General features: G+C 34.6%; 1 protein-coding gene across 1 annotated transcript in view; it reads left to right on the forward strand.

Moving 5' to 3' along the window:
• LOC143200771 (uncharacterized) overlaps positions 1–23,827 on the forward strand; it is a 183,759-nt gene that overhangs the window by 120,220 nt on the left and 39,712 nt on the right. Inside the window, exon 10 of the mRNA XM_076411393.1 lies at positions 23,539–23,750. Coding sequence (XP_076267508.1) covers positions 23,539–23,750 — 212 coding nt within the window. The remainder of the gene's footprint in view (positions 1–23,538; positions 23,751–23,827) is intronic.

Genomic DNA, 23,827 nt, shown 5'->3' on the forward strand with positions numbered 1-23,827 from the left:
AACCCTCTTATACATAAAGAACGCGGTATATAGTATCCATCCCGTTTTAGAACCTGTGCATCATCACAGTTACATTTAAAAGGTTAGCAACGATTCCGTTTGATGTGGCTGCGTGGGCCAGAAAAAGAGCTTTAAAAGGTCCCCCAACGTCGCGGGAGGCCGGGGTTTACATCCGGTGCCGCCCTCCCTCTCTGTCCTCCCCTCTTATCCCCCTTTTCCCGACGGTCCTCGAGCCACTTAGCCGTAATGGCACGAGGAGAGATGACAAATGGTTTAAACCGCGAAATTTAAAGGTTTTGTATCCGATGGTGACTTGTACCTTATCGCGGGGGACCGTCTGCTAATTGAATGCAGTCATTTGTCAACACGCCAATTATATATATATATATATATATATATATATATATATATATATATATATATTTCAAGATGTGAATAATCATAATTTATCATAATTAACAAACTTAAAGACACTCCTTGAATAAACTCTTTTGCATCCACAACATAATGTATTCGGATACATGGCATTTCCTTTAAAGTTCATATATCCAGTTTAAAACACTCCTAAAACTTCTTTCGTTTTCATACATCAATTGTCCCATGACAATCAATCATTATCAGTAAGTAATAAGCTTTATTTATGGATATGATTCGAAGTTTTTCCTCTCGGCTTACTTAAATTTAACCATCTAATGCCGAGCTATATTTCGGTAAAAGACCGACATAAATTTACCGACGTCCAATATTAATCTTCCTAACCGAAATATTTATAGTCTTCATTCTTTCAAACTTCCATATACCGTTAAAAATTTATATATTTATATACAAGCACGTACCAAAGAATATTACACAAGATGTAAATCATCGTCCTTTTGGATAATCTCCCTCTGTATCTCTATTCCTTTCTGTTTTTGCTTTTTCTTACTGTGCATACATATATGGATCATTTAAGGATCATTTAATAAGAATGTGAAATCTAGTCAACCATGAAACAAGCATATGTTTATGTTATTGTATATGCTCATGTTATCATTAGATGTCAATTGAGGATGAATCGCGTTTCCCCCCTTTTCTATCGTATGTAAACATCTGAAACGGTTAATTCATCTATCGTGATGCTATCTGAAGGCTCTTTGAGAGCTTGAGCTGAGTTCTTTTCGTCCACTGAGTCTTACAATTCAGTTTTCGAACTTAGTTGGTTTGCCAGACCATCACGGGCGTCATAAAGACTATTTTTAAAGCATTAAAACCCAAACCAATAATTGGGATATGACGGAGCGGCATGGCCATATGTTTCTAAAAGTATCTGATCTCTCTGACGAGGCCTGTCAGTTAATTTTTTTTAATTAACGGAAAATAGTACTGAATGTCGAAAATACAATTTGGAATGTTCGATGATTAGCGTCTATATACACTGAATAACTCAATAATTTGGAAAACCGTTATTTTATCTGGATAAAAGTGAAAACCATCCAATTTACGAGTTGGATTATGTTGTTTAACAGTTGTATATTTATACTTCGCATTTAAAATGAGATTAGCACTCAGTTGTGTACACAAAAGTGGTTAATCCTTTTGTAACCACTCTTAAATCCTCTATATGTATAAACAGTTGTATGTATGTTTATATTTCAATTTATTAAGTATCATTGACAAACAATAACAAACAATGAAAAGTAAAGTCAATTAGTTCGTACTTTTCAAGCATAACATCTCCCATACACACCACTTTTGATAATTTGTGATTTCTGGTAATTTTTACACTCCTGTCTTATATGATACTATCGAAAATCATATTTTTATAAGAGTCTTCTTCTTATATGTATAATTCTGAAAAAAATATGCGTGTGATAGTTTTCTACTATCACCTATTAGTTGGATGGAAGGTGTGGCATCCAGGCATCATATTGAAAATACATTATAATTTTGAAACAATGTTCCGGCGCTATTTATAGAATTTCTCAATAAGTTTCCAGTATAATTTTCATATAAATTAAAGTAATTTAAGTAATTTAATAGTTTTTTTGTTATATTTTCTTTCACATGTAATAACTTATTATTATTTTTTATATTGATGGTATTAATCTAAGTATTATATATTCAGTCTAATAAAACAACCAATGTACGTCATCAAAATTTATGACGTCAGTACGTGGCAATGTTGCCGCATCAAACCTTTTAAACGAACGAAATTCGAAATCACGTGTTAAATAATTTTGAGACGTTTAACAAAAGTTATATAGTTATATAGTCCGCCACATCAGACAGCATTCTACCTCTTTTTAAGTAAGGTAAATTGAGAAGGAAAAATCCACTCTTTAGTTGTTTAAAACGAATTTTACATTATTACAAATCAAATTTGACAGTATATTCGACGTAATCTACGATGCGTAGCGGCTGTTTTAGTGGAAGTTTTAAAAATATCTGTTAACATTAATATTGCATTATTCTAAAAGCTAATTTGAGTAAACGCTTCTTCTTTGCCGCATAATTTTATCCCAATTGAGTGAACGAACGAACGAATTTAGTACGATTAATTTTATTTCTGAAATATACATAGAATTTACAAGAGCTGACAACGTGACAAGATATATTTGTATTATATTACAAAAATATTATAAAAAATGAGCTAAATGAAAGTGAAGCCATCAATTACGACAATGACACAATCTCGTAAAGATACACAGTTGACATTAATAAAACAGGATTCCTCTGCGGATGCAGAAGTGTAAAGGGTCCCCCGAAGACGCCAGCGGCGAACTTTCCGCCGACAAAGCAGCAATTAGAGAGTTTTAGCAAACCCCGGCAATTGAGTTAATTTTCGGAAGGGGGAGAAATATTCCCACTAAAAATTGGCATTAAATATATAAATAACAGAAGCTGGAGACGGCAAGGGGTCATTTTTAATTTATGTTATCGTCCTGTGCTAAAGTTTGGTGAATTTAGATCTAATTTTACGTAATTTTGAAAGCATATGTCCAGTACTTAAACCAATAATTTTTTTCTAATTACTAACGAAACTTGTTATTACGAATATCTAGAGACATATTAGCTGACCTTTAAAAGTAATGATATTTTCATTTTTTCAGCCCCAATATTGCTTATATATTGAAGATTCAAACACTTTCAAATGAACACCTCAAATACTTTTACACTTTTCCATTTATCATATATTCTCAGAAAATAATCTCAATTCTTGCTCATTTTCAGACTTTCTCTTATAACTTTGGGTTAAAAGAAGGCAACCATTATTAGCAGCTGCTACTGTTGTTATATGCATGTGACTTATTTCAAAAATACAGGCAAAATATGATTTTCATAAAAAAATTCGGAGGTAATAGGTACAAATATCTGAAAGACTATTAACTAAACCGCGAAAATTATCAAATTCTTATATTCCTGGTCATAATATTGGTGGTACGTCGAAGTTTCAGCAAATCTAAGATCTGAAATATTTTCACATTATCTCGATATATACACTTAGGAAAAATTGCGTTTTTAACCATTTCGAAACTTTTTATATAATTTTGGTTTAAATGAAGACAAGCTAACGAAAATTGCAATATTTGTTCAAAATGTTACGAGGTAGTATTGTTTTTATATCCAAGTGACTTGTTTAAAAGATACAAGCAAAATATCATTTTCATAAAAAATCTTTCAATATTAATTTTTACGAATATCTGAAAAACTATTAACTGGACCATAAAAATAATTATATTTTTATTTTTTTGGCCTGAATAATGATTGTATATAAAAGTGTCAGGTAATTTTAAGATCTGAAATATTTTTACACTGTTTCCATATCGAGAAATCGCAATTTTTTGGCCATTTTCATTTGTTGGTATAAAATTTTATGCTTTATTTAGTGGTACTATTGTTTTTATGCCCAAGTGACTAATTTAGAAAATGCAAGCAAAATATGATTTTCATTAAAAATATCAATGTTGATTTTCCCGATGTTATTCTTCTTGTGCAGCATGTCCAAAGTCAACTGACCAAATAAAAGAACGCCGCCGAACTTTATTAATATCCAAACCCAAATATTATTCTAGCCTCTCGCAAAAACTTTGTTCTCTTCCCCAGTACCGGAGGGTCGACTCGATCCCGTCAATAGAGTGCGTCTTCGGCGTAAACCGACCTTCTTATTTTCAACAAGTCATCCGAGGCCGGAGGTTCGGAAACTTTCTATCGGATTTTCGTAGGCGACTGTCGCGCACGGCGCTTGTTTGCGAAAGGTCTCCGGTTATTTTGCGTCGGTAATAGGGCCATCAAGTTGGGGATGGTCCTTTCAAAGGTCCCAGATTTCCAAAATCCACTCGACGTTTTAGCGTGAATAGAGAGCGGCACAAAACGACCATTCAAAACTAGTTGACCTTGGTAATTACGTCTATACAAGACGTGAAACAAGTAGAGTAGAAAAACAAATACTGTTGAATTTTAACGATAACATATCAGGTGGCCATTTACCCGTACCTCAACACTTGTAGAAACTTTTTGATTAATTATAAAAATGGAATTCAATCAATTTGCTTGCTAAATATAGTATAAATCTTCAAATTCGTTCTTTCAATTTTTTCTTATATTTCTGGTTGGAGTTGCAACTAATTCTAAGATCTGAAATATTTTTGCAATTTTTCCATATATTGCAAGTCAGGAAAAATCGCAATTTTTGGCCAATTTCAAACTTTTTCTTATACTATTTTTTACATTTATACTATTTTATTTTTAAATATTATTACAGTACCTCAAAAACTATAAAATGAATCTTAAAAATAATGATATTTTTCTTTTTACAATATTGGGCACAATATTGGTGGTATATAAAAGTTGCAAATAATTCTATGATCCGAAATATTTTTCCAGTTTTTCCATATATATATATATATATATATATATATATATATATATATATATATATATATAGAAAACACTTAACAGACTTAGTCTGAGCACTGGAATGAGAGGGGAGAAAAGTAAAACATTATTAAGGGACATTGTGAACTATTTGAATGACTCTGGTACATTGATATATTGCTTAAAATGATATTATTTTAAATCAAAATAGATGGATCTAAAAGCAGACCCTGACTTTTACAAAACAATATTTATCTTAACTAGAAAGGAAGAAAAAGCAAGAAAAGCCTTGTAATGAGTTAAAATACGGTCTCTCGGGCATCACTGGAGATGCTGCTCATTTAAAACCGTACTAGTCAGCTGCATTTCTCCATTTTCCGAGACCCAAAAAACCTTTCGTCTTTAACGAACGCAAATTTTTGTTTAAATATTTATGAGGCCCACGTCGGTTTTGTTTAAATATGGAAAGATGGGGAATATATTACAGTCTTTTTGCGTTCGCACCACCTCTGACTATGACATTTTTATAGATATTGATAAGGATGTCGTCGTGTATAATTCTGAATTAACGCAGTCGTTGAACTTCGATGTTATTTGCATAATCGAGCGAAGATGGGACACAACCAATATTGTATTGGAGCATGTACTTGATTACTAGACTAGCAATATGAAGAATATAGGGAAGGAATGGTTGGATTTTATATTTTCACGACGTTAGCGAATATAATAATGTCCCTGTTACTGTTTCTGCAGTCACAATAATAGCAGCGTCCTGCATTATATATGTTTAGTTCTGTTTGCATTTAAAGCTGCGTCTAGTTTATATCACGATATATATTCTCGTAGATCTTTCGCGATTGCCACTTTTGATGAAATATTAAGGGGCTATAATACTACAACGATTGCTAAAAGTAAACTGTTATTATAAATCAAAGTTTTCTCTCAAAATCTTGACTTTTATGACTAGTATCCATCCAGCATTCAACCAAGGTTTTGTACGCACCATTCTCCCAGTTCCTCCTAGACATACTTAACCTTGGAATTACTGAGTATCTGAGACGTGTTCCCTATGTGATTATTGAATATAACTGTGATATTGTGTTCTCTTTAATACAGTTCTTTAAGTTTCGTAAATCTTATTGCTTATTTGTATGGTTTTAGTTGCCTAGATGAACGATATCCTAGTTAACCAAAGTTCCGGCTAGCAACTGAAACTTGGGGTTGGTCTATCAATAACTTTACATAATTTCATTTTTGTTTTGCTTGATATTTATTTTCCTAAAATAAAGAAAAGTTTTTCTTAATTTTGGTAAATTTTGTTTTCAACTAGAAATGCTCCAGGGAAAGCAATTAACTTACTATTAAATAACAAAGAAGGGAGACATAATTATTCGGCTTTATGCAAAAAAGATATAGTTACGCCTAGAGACACTGTTTTTGATCATGTTATTTAAATGTAAATCCAATAATGCAAACTAGGTCTTTTATAATCTTTTGCATTCTGTATATTTTCTGGTGTACATTAATTTTATTATTCTATTTCGTTGCTTTTAAAGTATTGTTTTTTTCATAAAATCTAAAATATGCTAAACATTCTTATTTTTTCCTATCTTTTAAAAATAAATTATTCCATCCAAACAAAAAGCCAATATTCGGACAGGACAACGTCTGTAGAGTCCTCTAGTAATCTCATATAAAATGGCTTCACTGCTTTATTACCTTCAAACAATAACAAACACAATTTATTATAACGCAACCTCGAATTTTAAATTGAATATTACAATAAAAAAGTATAATACCACAATAAAATCAATCAAATCTGGATAAACTTTTAAAAGAAGTCTTATTTCCAGAGCTCACATAACTAGATCTGTCTGGATGTTGAATGACATCCTCCTTTAAAAGAAAAACCTTCGCGCAATTCGCCATATATCAAAGTGGATTTGCGTTGCTTGCTGAGTGTTGGACAATAATAAATAAATATAGCTGAACGGCGTTTGTGTTTGCGGTAACAGGATAGATAACGACAGCATATTTGCTGACATTCAAGAAGATAAACCTGGACCGAGTTTTCCAGTTATAATAACGGAGTGTGATCGATAATCGGCCATATGTAGTTCAGTCCGGTTTGGATTTAATATAGTTACGGCTTTTGTTTGCCGAACTCACGTTGGTCGAGCAGACCTGCCATTGTCCCCTGTGAAAGGTAAGAGTATTATTTTCTCGAAAAACAATCCACAGTTGCTCTAACAATGTTTCATACATTTAGCGATAATTCAGACATGTTTTCTGGGGCAGCTCTATGGAATTAACACGATTAATATGCAAACTGTTGCGACATCTATTTGTTAACAATAGAACTAAACATTTGATGATATTTTAACATCACTTTTCATAAGAAAATATGCTATATTTTATTATTACAGTAGAGGGTGGGACTCAGTCACTAATACTAGAGGAAGAACACATTTGAATCTATTGTTTAAATAAATAACCGCTAAGTACTACCACTAAAATCCTGAGATAGTCAACAGGTAAATCTGTTAAAAAAAACTCACTAAATAATTGAAATAGTTTATCTGTCTAAACTGTCTAGTCAAACTGTCCTCTTCTCTTGATAATTATTTTTGCTGTTTGGGCAAGGGTATTAATAAAAAAAACTACTACAAAAAAAGAGGCGACTTATTAAACAGCGATATTTTTTTCATATACATTTTGAAGTCTCCTTTTACCAACTATGGGTTTATCTGGACTGGACCTACAGTTTAACGTGGGCTCCGAACCACGGTCCTCAGCATTAAGCCTACCGACTGGCGAGTGACCAACTTGAGAAATCATCACAGAAGACACGCGGTCTTACCCAGCCTGGTTACTGGCGTGACTGGGATCATTTTCCTTGTCGGATTTTACTCTTTTGTCTATAATTCAAAAATTTTAAACAATCGCAAACATAAATTTACGACCATGCCCCAGCAGGATTCGAACCCGTAGCTATCGCAACAGTAGGAGGACTGTCCCATCGCCTTTACCACTGCGCCACCGAGCCGGCTAAACAGCGATACTGAGATTTCTTTTCTATCAGAAAATAGACCAACCAAATATACATAATATAGATTCTGTTCAATACAGCAGTGAACTTACGTCATCAACTTGTGCCTGCCGAAAGTTTTAAATTCGTTTTACAGTCAGACGATATTTTGCTTCTCATTTTATTCTATTTGAAAAGAACGAGCCTACCAAAGGAGTCCGTTTGTCAACAAAATTCTTCAAAATGTTATAATTGCGGGTATTATACCATTTTGATATCAATATTGTTTTGTTATTTTCATTTTCATTTCATTCATATTTTCAATACCTCCGTTAAAAACCTGTATATTAGTCTAACTAATTTAGGAAATAAAAAAGGTATATTAGTAAAATTTAACAACATAATAAATCAGTTGATACAAATTTTATTTTAATGAGTTAATTTGTTCAACTCTAGTTTCAATTAAAATAATGAAAATTGTTGCAACAGATTGAAAATCCAATGCTTCTAAGGTTGCCTATATAATATCAGTTGGTATTATTGAAAAACCTGCTAAATAAAAGATCGTTTACAGTACGCATTCACTCGGTTAAAAATAAAAATAAAGAAAACCAAAACAAATGCTATCAGTGCTCGAAATAATATCGGTATTAATTCCCGTTTAGACTAATTAACATCGATGACGTCATTCCCCGATAATTAGTCGTTATGCCTCGGATTCGTATTGGCAAAAATGCTAATTAGGTCGCGAATCGACAACTCGATTTTCGATCGAGCTGGCCACTTGCCCGAAAAACAAATCCGATTGGTTAACCGGGCGTGATGAGAATTTTTTTATCGAGTAGGCCCTGACTTCGTGTGTTGGGGTCGGTCGCGCGGAAACGGGACAATACCGTCGATTTTTCCGTAAACCGAACGGAAAAACCTCTATTTTATTTATAATTAAAACGAGAGGTTTACCTCGACGCCGCGGGCTTAAAGGCTTGCGGTGGTTTGGTTGCGTCACCGCTGTTGCTAAATGAAAAATAATACGAGCGGACGGCCTTTATTGACGTATTTTATGACAAAGTTGATGGATATTGCTTTAGTTTTGATTTAACGTTGGGAACAATGTACTAAAAACAGTTTATAGTAAAAAAAAATAGTCGAACACAACACATAGATAACAGAAGGCCACCAGAGAGCGCGACTGTAGCCAACTATGGTGCCATCTACATGTCAGGACAGCGATTTATCATGTGACGTGTTAGATAAGCTTTTTGTCGAAGATATATTTCCTTTAATAAAAATAACTAAGTTTTAATAAGTTCAGTCAGTTCTCACACAATTCCTGACAGGCTTCCGTCATTTCCTTCATTTCTGACCGAAAGATAAACGAACCAGGGCGAGAAGTAACTCAAGAAAGTGTTAATTAGTTCTCATTATCTGGTAAAACGTCAACGTGTTGTGTCTTATCGAATTAGAGCCGAAATTTTCGCTCCCTTGACAGTATTCCTCCAACAATCCAAGACAATACGTCTTTCCTCCCATCTCCCATCAACGACGTTTACACAGCTTCTTTACAATTACTAAACCCATACTACGGAACGTCGCGTTCGGTTTAAGTGCGGCAGCACACACACCTGAAGCCACTACAAAAGCCATTCACCTGCGAATCGCTATTCAGACTTCATCCCCCCGTCGTTTCGAATCGCCCCCTCCCCCACCCCGCGACCCCCGTCCTCGACCCCACGGCGTCGGTACGGGCCACCACTTCCGGCGTGGCGCCATAAAATTTGCCTTTCAAATGCCAGATCCTGCAGTCTTCTTTGTTTCCCACTGGTTGACAACGACTGCTTTATCAATTGGGTTTCGTCGGGCGGTCCCTTTATCTTTGTTGCGCGAAATCAACAAATGTGTTTAGAGAAACACGTTAAAAGGATCGATTTGTTAGGAAAGAGCGGTCGCGTGACTATCGTAAGAAGCAGAGTTGTACTAAATCTGCCACAGTTGACTGTTAGAATATTGGTTAAACTGACGCTGTAATAGAAATGATTACAATAGTCAACAATCACAAATATATTGCATGTATCCAATGAAATAAAATTAATGGCTTTATCTTCTATCTGTTATTATATAATAGTTCAATTGAAAAGTTCCCGGCCTACCATAGTAAAACGCATTTTTTTGGTAAAATAGGGTGATACACTGATTATAGCGACCCTCCAACTTTTCGATACCATTTTTGTAGTACGATTTGTCCTTTGCTTCAAAATAGGCCTCAGTTTCGGCGAAAATTTCTTTTCGGCGAGCACTCTTTTTTGATCTGAGAACAGAAAATAGTCGCTGGTGGCCACATCTGGAGAATACGGTGGATGAGGAAGCAATTCGAAGCCCAATTCATGGATTTTTGACACGGGTCATTGTCTTGGTGAAGTGGCACTTTGTTTTTCTTCAAATGCGGCCATTTTTCGGCGATTTCGTCCTTCAATAGTCGCTGTTGATGGTCCTTCCTTTTTTAACGTAGTCAATGAAAATTATTGCATGTGCATCCCAAAATACAGAGGTCATAACCTTCTCAGCCGATTGTAGCATTTTCCTACGCTTTGGAGCGGGTTCATCTAGTGCAGTCCACTCGGATGACTGTCGATTGGATTTCGGAGTGAAATGATACAGCCGTGTTTCATCTATTGTCACATAACGATGCAAAAACTCGGGTTTATTACACTTGATCATCTTCAAACACTACTCCGAATCATCAACTCGTCGTTGTTTTTGATCAAAACTGAATTCGCGCGGCACCCACTTTACACAGAGTTTTCTCATACCCAAATATTCGTGAATGATATGATGTACACATTCAATTGATATCTTTAGAGTGTCTTCTATTTCATTCAGTTTCAATTTACGGTCATTCAAAATCGTTTTGTGAATTTTTTTAATGTTTTCGTCGGTAACAACCTCTTTTGCGCATCCACTGCGTTCACCGTCTTCGGTGCTCATTTTGCCACGTCTAAACTTAGCAAACCAATCGTTGATGGTTGACTTTCCTGTTGTCAAACCTGTTTTCCTGTTTCTTGTTGTTTTTGAGCTGTCAAATTTATGTACACGCATCTTTTGAAGGTTAGGGCTAACTAAAAAACATATGGACTTAATTCTAGTAGCGCAAAGCACTATTAACATAATCGACAGAACATAGATAAAAAAATCATACAGAAAACAAAAAGGATTATAATAAAAACTGAACTCCATCTGGACTGATCCCCATCATTGATTTCAAATCAAACTATCCTACCCACACCTTGAACTATAAAACCGCAATATTTTTCCACGGCTCGGTATTCAAAGCAAGTTTCCCAAATGGTCCGGTTTCGACGCGTTCCGAATTCTGTTTTTCTACAAATATAATTCAAACCGAATAACATTCGCCGAGCTCTTTTCTCCGAACCAAATCAGTGCGAAATTTAAATGAGGTGCTTTAGAGCTCCATTCGTCCGGATTCTAAGAGGGGGCATTGTAGCAGCGGAATATCGGCGATATGTGCCTCGAGAAAAATAAATAAAGTTTACCTCTACTGGGCTCAGGGCGCCCCCTATATTCATCTGATGAATAGCTATTTAATTTAAGGTCGCCTTTCACAAAAGATCTGGAGAAGGGATGTAGAGAGGACACGGATTTCATATATCCGGCCACCGTCTAGGTATATTTTCTAGATTTGATCTTCTAGAAACTAATTGTCCATCTCAAATCGGTCATAGCAGACGAAAAAATATGTTAAATTTTGAGTAAACTATATTGCGATGTAATTATATTCATCTGTCAAGAGTACCGGTTATTACCATATTTTATCCATCTTTCAAACAATTTATGGATACTATCCCAAAAAACTGTTTGTCCTTTAAGCAAAACCATTCGTCAAGCCATTTTCTAACGTCTCCGAAATTAACGAAGTGCTCTGCAAGCGCGTATCACATCAATGTAAAAAACACGGGGCAAGGTCTGAAGAATACGGCGGGTGTGAAAATATGTGACGTTAAAGTGCTTTCAGTGCTTCCTTAACCGGTATTGCTTTAAGAGACGGTGCGGTATCGTGCTGTAAAATCACTTTACTGTGTCTTCAGGCCCATTTTGGACGATTTTCGATCAATGCAAGGTTGGAAATGATCATTTGCTCTCAGTATTTACTACTTCACCAGGTCTTAACAGTTCGTAATACACCAGGACACTCTGATCCCACTAAACACAGAGCATTGTCTTGCGAGCAAAACGATTTGGTCTTGAACTTTCGCCAGGTGATAAACATGATATTTTGCGATTAGGATATTCAAAATAAATACACTTTTCATCGCCCGTCACTAATAGATGCACAAAAGACTTCCAATCATATCTGTGAAGCAACATTTCACAGACGATTTTTCCATTTTCCTGTTATTCAATTGATGTGATACTCCATCTTTGGATTTTCCCCATTACTCTTAATCGCTCCTTGGATCACATTTAATGCTTGTACCAATTGTCTTTGGGTTGGATCTTCATCCAATAACTCTTGCACATTCGCATCTTCAACCACGCCTCACATATTTTTAAGGTTTGACCATGTTTACCATAAGATTCTACCAACAAACAATAACTTTCAGGTTTTTTTCTTTTGATTAATAAAAAAAGTAATCATTGTCATTCAAGAGGATAATACGTCTCATTCGGTTTATTCATTTGTTGTTGGTAGACACCTAGAGTAACAGTCTCACTGAGTGTTAACAGCTTCTAATACAAAGTGGGGCAAAAGTCCCGCTGCCATTTTGATTGCCATTAACTTTGCTCAAAGAAAAGATAAATAAGTTTGGTTTTCACAAAAAGTTTATCTGGTCTTTGAAATATTATATCAGCGAAATGGTAACTGCGATTCGCTATGCAACTTTCGGCTCTTTTTAAGTCTGTTTTCATGGCATCCTGCAACATCTGAGGCTGAATTTCGTCAATTTCGTGACGAATATTGTCTTTAAGATGTTGAATAGTTTGGGACTTATTCACATAAACCTTTGATTTTTAAAAAATCCATAAGACAAGGTATGGTGCTGTGAAATCCGGAGATCTGGCTGGCCATGCTAAATCGCCACTTTGTGAATTTATTCTTCGTGGAAAAACATCATTCACTAATTGAATTGTTGAACGAACTGTCTGTGCTGTGACCCTATTTTGCTGAAACCACATATACCTCTAGTTCTTGCTCTTCCATTTCAGGCACAAGGAAATGTATAATCATGTCTTGGTACCGTTCAGCAGTAACAATAACTGCAACACATTTTAAAAAAATATGGACCAATGATGTTTCCAGCATGAAAACCACACCATAAAGTTGTTTTTAGTGGATGTAATAATGTTTTATGAATTAATTGAGGATTCTGTGTTTCCCAAAACCGACTGTTCTGTTTATTGACGTAGCCACTGAGAAGAAAATGGGCTTCATCGCTCAATTTAGACAGCCTTAGGATTGTATTACTGTACTCAACTTGTTGATCGAGATCTCTCGGTAATCATTTTTGGACTAATTGAATTTTGTACAGGAACATTTTCAAATCAGTTTTCCACATCTCCGAATTGATGTTTCTGGAGACTATGTAACACTATCGCTGTAACCCTGTCGAAAATTCGCATCTAACCGATAAATTGTGGTTTTGCGAGTCTCACAATATTGTTGCTATTTCTGCTCGTTCTTGTGGCGTATTTTTATCCAGAATAAAATTTGGACATATATACAAGACAATGGTTAAAGCGAAACTGAGCGAAAATGGTAGCGTTACTTTTGTCCCACCCTATACTTTACCTATTGCTAATCCCACTATATACACATCAGTGCCATTTAGCTATCAATAATCCGCTTCGGTATTGATGAAATATTCACGAAAATGAATAACTTATAATCAAATTCATTAATTTTTAAAATACAATGCCAACAGGAATAATTAAAAACGAATAGTATAGTATTCGTTGTAAAATAAAATAGACAAACTTCGGAGAAGCATACAAACCGTATTTACGGGCACAACAAAGGTTTTTTTTTAATTTTCCTATATCGACGCACAAAGGGATCTCTTTATGATAGTAGGGTTTGTTTTTTTTCTCTGAAAACTCGCTCGTTCGAATATCAGACCTTTACGATCCTTTTTCCGACGGAAAATATATTTCACAATAAAAAATAAACGCAGCGGTATTAGACGGCAATATGAAATCATTAAATAGCGAAGAGTAAGATTGATTTTTATTGTGTAAAAAACCAAATACGGGTATATATTTGGACGGTGAAGTGGTGACTCTGACGGAAAAAGTAAACGACGCGGTTATTTGTGGATCTTTTTCTTTGAACCGCGGAGATATCCGCTTCATGTACCATAGAGATAAGGCTAATCTCGTTTAGCCGATGCTATATATCCTTCGGTAAGTTAGTGGGGGAGGAATTTAAGGCCCTAACTATATCATCATCACACCCTGTGAAATGTTATTTAGAAAAATGAACTACCATTTTGGTTAAACTTGGTAGATGATATAACGCTATGGTAAAAAATATATGGCCTGTGAGCTAATATATAAATTGTAGGAATGTTCGTTTTGTCGATCGGAATATGTGGCTGTCGACGCGATTGTTTATTGGAACAATCACTACTATTTTTATGGAAACAATTTGGATGAGAATAGAAAACACCGACTAAGTAAAAACTTGTTTATTCCATCTTAAATAATACATGTGTTCGACTTGGAATAAAATGGTACATGGAAATATTTTTCAATTCAAAATAAAATAAATCCAGTTACTGATTCATTTAACTAATTATCAGACTTGTACCGACCCTCGATATTCTTCTTCGTTATACCTCATTAACCTTATTAAACACATATATAGTCGTTCGGCGAAACCATTCTCCTAAATAGGAGGGAATAAAATTTCGAAATGGGGGAAACAAAAGGTCATGGTCTTGCCAACGACCTTCCCTTTTTGGCCCAATGAGCGCGAATTAAAAATCTCTTTTTGTGCCGGTATGTATTTTACGGCCTCCCTTGACATTTCTTCTGGGATTACCGCGGATGTAGGCCCTTTTATTGTCTGCAGGATTTATACTACAATCTGGGATTCTGTGGAGGAATAGAGAGGGACACTTTTACAGCTCGGCTTAAGCAGGATGGTAATAAAATAGGAACTGATTTATATTTTATTGTTAGAGTTAAATAAACGAATATTTATGCATTGTTACCTCAGTTGTAGGCGAATTTATCAATTACTATATCAAGAAATGATAAGATCTTTTATGGCCACCCATTTTGGGACTATTTGTTGTTTTTACTATTTTTCTCACAATTATTTCACAGTTTCTCATCATACAAACCTTTCCTGAACTTCCGTTTCGAGCTTTAGCGTTCCAGCCGTTCTCGAGCTTTAGCGAGAGTAACGAAGAGCAATTCATTTTAATACAATTTTGTTCACTTTCCACTCATTTATTGAGAAACCATGTTTCCACATATGAGTAGTGTTATTGATTATTTTAATAGGTGAATGTATCAGTTACCACATCAAAAAATGTTGAGCTATTTACTGATCAGTAATTTTTAGACCATTCATTTTTGTGGTTTTTAGTACTTTCCTCATAATTATTGCACATTTTCTCACCATGTAAACCTTTCCTGAACTTCCACAAATATCTGAAAATCAAAATTATCCAAATCGGTCCAGACCTTCTCGAGTTTTAGCGAGACTAACGAACAGCAATTCATTTTGATACAATTCTTTTCATTTTCCGCTCATTTATTAAGCAACCGTGTATATATATGTGAGATGTGATATTGATTATTTTAATAGGTGAATGTATAAATTATCATATCAAGAAATGTTGAGCTCTTTACTGATCACTAATTTTTGGACCATTCATTTTTGTTGTTTTTAGTACTTTCCTCATAATTATTGCACATTTTCTCATCATATAAACCTTTCCTGAACTTCCACAAATATCTCAAAATCAAAATTATCCAAATCGGTCCAGCCGTTCTCGAGCTTTAGCGAGAGTAACGAAGAGCAATTCATTTTAATACAATTTTGTTCACTTTCCACTCATTTATTGAGCAACCGTGTATATACATGTGAGAAGTGATATTGATTATTTTAATAGGTGAATGTATAAGTTACCATATCAAGAAATGTTGAGTTATTTCCTGATCACTAATTTTTAGACTATTCATTTTTGTGGTTTTTAGTACTTTCCTCATAATTATTGCACATTTTCTCATCATATAAACCTTTCCTGAACTTCCACAAATATCACAAAATAAAAATTATCCAAATCGGTCCAGCTGTTGTCGAGTTTTAGCGTCGGTCCAGCCGTTCTCGAGATTTAGCGAGACTAACGAAGAGCAATTCATTTTAATACAACTCCGTTCATTTTCCACTCATTTATTGAGCAACCGTGTATCTACATATGAGTAGTGATATTGATTATTTTAATAGGTGAATGTATCAGTTACCATATCAAGAAATGTTGAGCTCTTTACTGATCACTAATTTTTGGACCATTCATTTTTGTGGATTTTAGTACTTTCCTCATAATTATTGCACATTTTCTCATCATATAAACCTTTCCTGAACTTCCACAAATATCACAAAATCAAAATTATCCAAATCGGTCCAGCCGTTCTCGAGCTTTAGCGAGACTAACGAAGAGCAATTCATTTTAATACAATTCTTTTCATTTTCCGCTCATTTATTGAGCAACCATGTATATACATGTGAGAAGTGATATTGATTATTTTAATAGGTGAATGTATAAGTTACCATATCAAGAAATGTGGAGCTCTTTACTGATCACTAATTTTTGGACCATTCATTTTTGTGGTTTTTAGTACTTTCCTCATAATTATTGCATATTTTCTCATCATATAAACCTTTTCTAAACTTCCACAAATATCTCAAAATCAAAATTATCCAAATCGGTCCAGCCGTTCTCGAGATTTAGCGAGACTAACGAAGAGCAATTCATTTTAATACAACTCCGTTCATTTTCCACTCATTTATTGAGCAACCGTGTATCTACATATGAGTAGTGATATTGATTATTTTAATAGATGAATGTATGTTATCATATCAAGAAATGTTGAGCTATATACTGATCACTAATTTTTAGACCATTCATCTTTGTTGTTTTTAGTACTTTCCTCATAATTATTGCATATTTTCTCATCATATAAACCTTTCCTGAACTTCCACAAATATCTCAAAATCAAAATTAGCGATTTGTCCAGCCCTTCTCCAGTTTTAGTGAGACTAATGAACAGCAATTCATTTCAATACAATTACGTTCTTTTAGCACTCATTTATTGAGCAACCTCGTATCTAGATATGAGTAATGATATTGGTTATTTTAATAGGTTTAAGAACACTCAAACTGTATATACAATGATATAGCAAACGACAGACGACATAAAATAGCACTCACATCAAAAACCTCTCGTGTGTACTACAAATAAAACAGGAGTGTTTTCGACATATTTCATTTCGTCGCCAGCAGAATAAAAAAATATATATGCCCGAACCCATTCGAATTCCCCGACTCCAATGTATTTTATTCAATTATTTTCGCATTCGGTTCGATACAAACTCTCGGCGAGAATAGCCATTGTTTTTGTTTCAATTAAAACTAGCAACAGCTCGGCTCGGATACTTGAAACAGTTTTAAAACGTGAAACATTCAGGGCAGGAATCATTAAGTATTTTGCGAAACATCATGGTTTGAAAATAATAATATTATTTCGTGTTGTTAGCGCAATGGTATTAAATTTTGTTTTAGTAGACTCGTTATGTGCGTGCATGTACATTGACCATTTTGTCGTAATTGATAAAAATGGGTCTATTATATACAACGTGGGGCAAAAGTCCTGCTACCATTGATGTAATTTCCGCTGAATGGCAATAATGAAACGATTAATCTCAATAAACATTGTCGCTATTTCTGTTGGTTCTTGTGGCGTATATTTATCCAAAATGAAATATGGATATCTACACAACACAATGTTCAAGGCATTTGCCCCACTCTATATCAATCAACATGTTTTCCATAGTTTTCTACAACTTGTCCAATCTAAGGTCAATCTTGTCATGCAAGAAAATAATCTTGCATCCGCTATTGGTGGTCTTTTCTGCAGGAAAGCGTCCTTCATCTTCTTCACTTTACGTCAGCAGACGTCTGCAGTAACAATTTCTTTCAGTTTTAGCAGCTCATAATACACTACCTTGATAATCCAACCACACGCACGGCGAAATTTTATAGCCGAGAATATTCTACTTCAGCAATAATGTGGATAGTTCTCCGGGACTAATCCATAATTTTTTGCATTTAAGTTTGTCGTAGTGTATCCACTTTTCATCGTCAGTCACAATAAACTGTACGAAACTCTTCTTTATCTGGTAAGCAACGAAACCACAATGTAACGTTCGAAATGGCTTTTTAATCAAATCCTGTGGTCAATCAATACTAGTACCGCTACTCTGAAAGTGTGTTTTTTGAGACCTGAGAATTGTAGCTTAGTTTTCGTCCAATAAGATCTTCAGTTCATTGTCTTCAAACTAGTTTAGTTCTCTAATACTAAATAGTAAATTGTTGATGATTAGTTAATTTTTTTAAATATAAATTTTAAAATCTCCTTTTACCAACTAGGGGTTTATCTGGACTGGATCTACAGTTTAACGTGGGCTCCGAACCAGGGCCTAAATTATTATACCTATCAAAAAGACATCCGGTCTTACCCAGCCTGGTTACTGGCGTGACTGGGATCATTTTCCTTGTCGGATTTTACACTCTTGCCTAGAACATTCACAAATATTAAACAATCACAAACATAAATTTACGACCATGCCCCTGTAGGATTCGAACCCGCGGCTAGCGCAAGAGTAGGAGGACCGTCCTGTCGCATTTACCAATTAATTATAAATCACCTAATATTTTTGCTTGGAGGAAATAACAAAAAGGTTGTAAACCCTGTATACATTTGACATATTTGTTTAAAAAAACATCATCAATAATCTCAAAATCCTTAAAGGTGTCAAATATTATTTATAATAATTTTAATCATGATTTTAGCTGAGAATGTATTAATTCACTCTCAGCTTTGATGTAATATTCGTGTTTCATTAAATTGTACAATAGTAGTTGAAAAAATGAAAGAAAGGTATAGTTAACAGTTAATAAAATCATCTATAAAGTTCTTTCAAATGGATATGTATTAATATTTCTCATTCTTCATAAATTAACATAAATAAAATAACATAATAACAATGTCCAATAATCAGAAGAACCATAATATGGAATAATATTGCAGTAACATTAATTGAAATAAATCAAAATAAAAATATATTCATTACGTATCACTCCAGGGAGTTTTAACTTTTATTCTATAATACCAAATGTTATATTTAAATATTTGACACAATTTTGATATAATATTCTAATGTTTTTTATTGGTAAAGTTGACGGGAACAGCTTTGAGCTTTTAGAATTTTTAGCCACTGTTTGGTCAAGTCAATTTGTATATCAAACCTTCGTGTCGAATATTTTTATCTTAGTGCAAATTGGTAGACCGAAATTATACTCTAATTTTGAAAATATTCATTGCCTTTTTTGTATATAATTTGGCATAAATAAAAAATACGGATGCCCGAGAGCAAACACCTTTACAGTTGTAAAAATTGAAACAATTCGTCTGAAACATTTTCAAACAAACTCTATATGGAAAAAAAAAACGTGTAATTCTATTGCAATTTTTTCCTTGCTCATCAGGGTTGTAAATTAAATTTCACTCGAAAAATACAAAATGGTAATATTTGGCCCGAATGGGCGCATAATCCAATTAGTTTTGCGATATAGCCCGGACTTTTTGTACTCGGAATATTTATACGTTCGGAATGACAATTAGGCTTCAACAAATTTTCGTTTCAACATTCATCTCTCTTATTATAATCCACTTAGTGTAGAGATAATTATACCTTCTTATTAGACGGGCAATTTTACGTGGATTTTGTTAATTTCAGTGTTTTATATTCATTTAGTCAGAAGAGAGTTTGAAAGTAACCGATTTTTTTTCAGCCTTTCATCATTATCAAAGATACTTGGTTCTATCTGGTTATCTTTAGCCTCAAATGTTAGATTCAGTTCAATACAGGCTCTATAAACAGATTCAAAACGTGAAACATTCAGAGCAGGATTAATGGTTCCTATGGTATTTTGCGAAACATTATTGTATGAAAATAATAATATTTTTTCCTGTTGTTGACGCAATCATGTGAAATTATGGTCCAGTTGCTGTAATTAATATTAAATTTTGTTTTAGAAGACTCGGCGAGATTTCGTTTTTTGATAAAAATGTGTCTATTATATATAACGTGTGGCAAAAGTCTCGCTATCATTGACGCAATTTCTGCTGAGTGGCAATAATGGGAAGGTTATTTTCAATAAATATTGTCAGTATTTCTGCTCGTTCTTGTGACGTATATTTATCCATAATAAAATTTGGGTGTCTACACAACACAATGGTTAAAGCGAAACTGAGCAAAATGGTAGGGAGACTTTTGCCCCTATCTATATTAGTCAATATGTTTTCCATAGTTTTCTACATCTTTTTCAATCTACGGTCAATCTTGTGCAACTTGAGGGTGTAATTTAAAAGTTGAATTTAAAAATTACCGTTATTTCTTTTTATTTTTAAAACAATGTTTCTTTGGCACCTGGAGCATGTTCCAGATCTTACTGCAATATGAATTAAAACTTGTTTTATGATGGCACTTACACATTTTTTAACATAGCACAAACATATTTTTAAAAAGCCACAATATTTGGCTTTATATATTTTGAATAGCTTTGAACTAAAACTTTTCATGTAGTATAATCACATTTAACTTCAATGTAATTTTGTCCTCGCCCCATTTGGACACATTTTGGGTTTAAACTTAATATTTTCATGGTTTCTTCTGTTGTACTTCTATAAAAAAAAACAATGTATATGTATGTATATGATTATATACGTACCAGGAAAAAGCTCTTTCTTACAAGGAAAACGACATCCCTTTTGTTATTCCCACACATGCACTGGATACACAACCCTATTGAGATTGTTGATGCATTATAACCAAATAGTAGTGATTACAATTAACTCAAAAAAATTTACTCTAATATCAGTCACACAAAAATGGCGTCTTAAACAAACAGAAACAAACAATCGCGTTATATATATGAGTCAATCAAATGGCTTTGTGAGGCAATTCAAACGAACCAATTAAAAGTGTGGTCTCAGTAGATATCTTGGTGGGACCATGCAAAATATATCATCGCTTTCGCATAAGAAGTTAAATATTTAAAACTAACAGAATGTCACTTTAATTAGAAGAAAGTTTCGAGTAATTAAAACTAATAGAAAGCATTTCAGTAATAGTTCGAGATATTTACTATTAAATTTAATGCCCATGAGAACTATTTATTAATAAATTCTCTCATATTATGTTCGAGAGAGGCATTCCCGTAATTTTCCCCTTAGATTGCTAAAAACCCACCTCTCCAACGCGCCACCCCCTCCTGTCGGCCGAATATTTTATGGCAAAGAATAAAATCGGATCCAAGCCGAACGGTGGGGGTTTTACGACGTCGAATACCTTCGCACTCACACAGCGGCAACGTGTGAATTAGCGTTGGGAACTATCGACTGAAAACAGTCGAAACAGTCGATAGTCAAAAAATTGGCGTATTTTACTGTCTACCAGTAAAATATTTTCACAATTTTAATCATTTTACACTATCACATTAACAATCTTGAAAAATATCGTTCCAAAATGCTGCTATATTAATATTATACAATCTATTGTTATTTACAAGCAAACTACTAAAATATCATAAAACTATGTATATTTTTGTCAAGGTCGCGGCTAGGACGACAGAGCCAGAACGTTAAAAATCAGTTGAATGAAACTAGTAGAACCAAAAATAGGAACTAAAAGTACACGACTGAAATAGTCGATATTAAATAGTAACAAAATTAGTCGGACCCAAAATGGCGACTGAAAACAGTCACTGGTAAAAAGTAGTAAAGTCAGTCGAACCAAAAATAGCGACTGAAACAGTCGATAGTAAAAAGATTTTAATTACTGAACAGTCGATAGTCGTTGTCAGTCGATAGTTCCCAACACTAGTGTGAATAAATTTGATTAAAACCAGCATTCCCTCGCCGTGGCCGTCCAATGATGCCTTCGAGATCCGAAACAGCAGGTACTGGATGGAATGATATTTTCAGGCAATTCGTCTGGCAGCCATATTTTCAATCACCTTATTTTGATTTCGTCTGCGACTCTCTGTTAAATTTAACTACATTTCACTGCAATGGGTTGAAAATCTTGCTTTTATGATGTATTTAAGATTTCCTGTTGATCACTTAGTGATAATCGGCTCCATCTTACTAGAAAAATTAGTATATGTTTCACTGCAGTCACTTCTATTTTGCCTTACACTTTTCAAATAAGTTCTTGTCATATAAGAATAGGTTTTTGATTTTAGAGTTTATGTCTGAAACTCATTATTTAAAAAAAATGGAATTTAAAATTACTTAACTTAATAAAAGAGTATAATGACGTCTAATGGGTTACTCCAAATGGTTACTATCTTTTTGATGCTTGTGTACCACTCATCACTACTACCTTCGACTTCTTCGACAATTTTGTTAGAATAAAAGTATAATCCTGTTAAAAAATCCAATGTTTTCTTAAATTTTTCAGTTACATTTATGTGCCTTCTTAAGCGCGAGTTTGGTGGTTAGGTTTATGAAGCTCTGGGTTACGCTGGTTGGTGCCTTTTTTATCATTTTTCTTCTGTACCGACATTGACTATATTGGACCATTTCTACTAAAATAAATTGAAAGCGACAAAGACATCACCAACCTCCTCAAACAGATAGAAGGACTAGGCGGCAAAGTAATTCCAATTTTTCATTAGAAAGTTAATATTTTCTGGATCTATAATGTTACTAGATTTCACAGGAGAATTTATCTAAAAAACTCTCAATTTTAACAGTGAATATCATCATATCTTATGTTGTTTATGACGGAGAATAAAATCGGATCCGATAGGGATTTTACGACGTCGAACACCTTCGCACCCACACAGTGGCACCGTGTGAATAAACTTAATTAAAACCAGAATTCCCTAGCCGTGGCCGTCCGAGGCCCTCGAGATCCGAACCGGCTGAACCGTGACGAACTATATTTATACCTCGCTAGGTCACAACTCGACCTGTCAACTTGTCTGCAAACGATCAAAAGCACACCTCCACCGAGCTGGAATAGGTGTATCGACCGGATGGCCCCTTTGAATCGAAAATAGCCGCCTTTATTTTAGCCGACCTGTGTTAATTACAGTTTACCTATTACGACTGGCAGAGACCTCTGTTAGGTTTAGTCTGAAATCTGCAGCGCCGTGGTGCAGTATGTACAACATCGTGCTACAGAAGAGCTTCCTGTCCAAGTTCGATAACGACAACAACAATTGGCGCGAGAGTTTTCCCATCGCCTGTTTGCAGAACCATCTGCTGTGGTGAGGCGCGGCATGAAACTCACTTAAAATTATCTTCGACAGTTACTAAAGCATCGTTTTTGTTATTTGCAGTACCGAGCAGCTGCCAGGGCCTACGTCGGCCGCTGGATCGGCCAGAACTAGCGCCTCTTGCAGCTTGGCTTCTTCAAGGGAGAGTTCGACATCGGCCCCAGGTCCCACCCCGTTCAGGGTCCTGATGTTAGGTGGGCCTGCCGTTGGAAAATCATCGTTGGTCTCACAGTTTATGACCAGCGAGTACCTCCATGCTTATGACACCAGTATTGGTAAGTTTCGATGAAACAATCACGCATAACCCTTTAAGAATTAATACTAGTCGAAGTAGATAACAGTTTTATTGTAG

Source organism: Rhynchophorus ferrugineus, unplaced genomic scaffold (assembly GCF_030347505.1).
Source record: "Rhynchophorus ferrugineus isolate W39M unplaced genomic scaffold, kcgeb_rfMv2 rfM8, whole genome shotgun sequence".
NCBI classification, from domain to species: Eukaryota; Metazoa; Arthropoda; class Insecta; order Coleoptera; family Curculionidae; genus Rhynchophorus; species Rhynchophorus ferrugineus.